At 40.3% G+C, this 2,538-nt stretch overlaps 1 protein-coding gene across 1 annotated transcript; it reads right to left on the reverse strand.

Moving 5' to 3' along the window:
• Positions 1-405: 405 nt before the first annotated feature.
• LOC130719978 (uncharacterized) lies at positions 406-1,326 on the reverse strand. Its single transcript, XM_057570565.1, has one exon. The coding sequence runs from the start codon at positions 1,324-1,326 to the stop codon at positions 406-408; it is 921 nt and encodes a 306-aa protein (XP_057426548.1).
• Positions 1,327-2,538: the final 1,212 nt, after the last annotated feature.

Genomic DNA, 2,538 nt, shown 5'->3' on the forward strand with positions numbered 1-2,538 from the left:
ATAACCACACACCCGGACCTGCTTCCCCGAGAAACCTACCAGGCTTCCTGTATACGACATCAAATCCTTGTCCGTTAACCCCAACTGATCAAACGCGTCCCCATAGATGATATCTGCAGAGCTGCCCTGGTCCAAAAGCACTCTTTGTACATTAAAACCATTGATTCTTAACATCACTACCACCGGATCATCTTTGTGCGTTTCAATTCCTTCGAAACCTACCGATGATATCACGATATCTGGGTGCTGGCACCCAAATGGAGCTGGATACTCTTGTACCGATGATACCGCCCTCACCCGCTTTCGTCCCACCGTCGATGTGATGTCTCCCTTGTCGAAACCCCCAGCGATTGTGTTGGTTGTTTCGATTGATGTCCTAATTTTGTCGTTGAAAGTTTCCTCAGCTCATTTCCTCCTCGCCGCACTCGTATGCCCCTTACTTGCTATCGGCGTTCGCCGTCGGTTGTCCTGTTGGCTCCTGTCTGGTCCGTGATCTATCACTCGTGGTCGCCTCGCCCTGATCATCCTTCTAACTTGGCTCTTCAACGTGAAACAATCACCGGTGTCGTGGCTTTCCAAGTTGTGATATTCACACCACTTTGACCGTCCTTTTGCCCCTCGTCGAGAGTCGATTTCACATTTGCCATCTTCGCCTGTCGGCGTCACCTCCACTTCTTGGAGCAACTTCGTTAACTCATCATTTGAGCACTTCTCCGGCTTCCGTCGCCGGTGAAGGTTGGTCGTCCGTCGTGGGCGCTGACGCTCAATGTTCTTTTTTCTCGAGCAGAGTTGCTTTCCTTTGAGTTTCCCAACGAATTGCTCGACCTCCTTATCCTTTCGCATACTATTCGCTTCCTTATCATGTATCCGTTCTCTCGCCAGCGATACATTCCTTACCTTTTCTACCCTCATACGTTTCGTCTTATGTGCGTCGTCCTCCTCTTTCAAGATGTCGACACTTGCCCTGGCGCGAACCTCCGCCATCGAGCGCGCCGGTTTCCTACTTAACTCGCAGTTTAGCTCTCCCGGCGAAAATCCGTTCTTAAAAGCGCACACGCACGTCCGAGGCTCCGACTCCTCAAATTTTGCGGACGCAGCACTATACCGCTCCATGTATTGCTTCAAGGTTTCTCGCTCCCTTTGCCGAATTTCGAACAGATCTTCAACCTCGCTTGTAGAGAACTGGACGAGGAATTTTGACGAGAGGTCACGGAACTTCGTTATGGATCCCTGTGGCAGGGTCATAAACCAGGCCATTGCCGCGCCCTGAGATATGGACGAAAGCATCCTGCACTTTACCGCGTCAGAAACCGCGCTTATCGCCATCTTCACATTGAAACGAAGCAGATGATCTTTCGGATCGGTTTGTCCGTTGTCCGTCCAATGTGAGAATTCTAGAGAGAACAAGAGTGTAACCGCTTAGAGAGAGAAAAATAACTGAATTTCAATCTTATTATTTCTCAAATGAGTTAAGAGTCCCTTACAATTGGTATCCGTCCCCTATTTATAGATTCGGGGTTGGGCTTAATTCCCCTAACCTCCTTTAGTGGGCCAGTTGGGCCTCCGGGGCAGGCCCAAGTCTCTGGCCTATGCGTCGCCCCGGGCCGGCCTCGTCCAGTCCAGTAATCGTCCCTCTCCCTCAAACTCTCCATTCTTCTCATGTTCTCTATTCCTCTAATTTGTAAACGTCCCTCTCCATTCCCTCTCAAGTTATGTTTCATATTCACTATTTTTTTATATTTCTAATATGTTAACAAAAAACCAGTCAAAGTATTGTAAATATTGTACAAATCCTCATTCACAATATGATGACAACAATTTTCATAGTATACGTTCTCAATTTTAGTTTCAATGTATTTATTTCAATTGTAAAAGAGTAAGTAAAATAATTCAGCGTATATTTTAAAAACATACATGTTATTTCAACTCCTTGTATTAAACTATTGAATAGATATAAATAAACCACCCAAAAAATCGAGCATTTAGGAAAACAATAACAAATGATTAAAAAAAATTAGCAGCTCAAAATAATAAGAACAAACATTCAGTATAATTTTTTTTTTACTAATTTATGATTTCTTATATCTAATATAAATTTTGTTCTTTTAATTTATAAAATATATTTAAAAAATAACATATTTCAAGAAAATAAAAAATAATAATAATGAATATCCCTATGCATCGCACGGATAAAAAGTACTAGTAGTTAATAATGTATAGGTCAAACCATATATTAATATTGATTGATTGATATAGATATATATCATTTTTTTTTTGAAAAAATAGATATATATCATTAATATTATATTAAAAGTATTATGACAAATCGGTTATTAATTTGACTATGCGTTAATGATATTATTTCTTTTAAAATGATTTTATTAATTTTCTATTTATATATTTTATAACTAAATATGACACTCCATTATCGAAAAAGTTTAAAAAATAACAAGTATGAAGAAAATGACATATGACATTATTCTATTATATTATTGTACTAAATAACCTAGCCAGCAAAAAACTGATAAGAACACACTT

This window comes from Lotus japonicus, chromosome 5 (assembly GCF_012489685.1).
Source record: "Lotus japonicus ecotype B-129 chromosome 5, LjGifu_v1.2".
Classification (NCBI taxonomy): Eukaryota; Viridiplantae; Streptophyta; class Magnoliopsida; order Fabales; family Fabaceae; genus Lotus; species Lotus japonicus.

What these genes read in the sequence shown, in the direction of transcription:
- LOC130719978 (XM_057570565.1), bottom strand. Translation starts at nt 1,326, where the DNA reads ATGGCGATAAGCGCGGTTTCTGACGCGGTAAAGTGCAGGATGCTTTCG.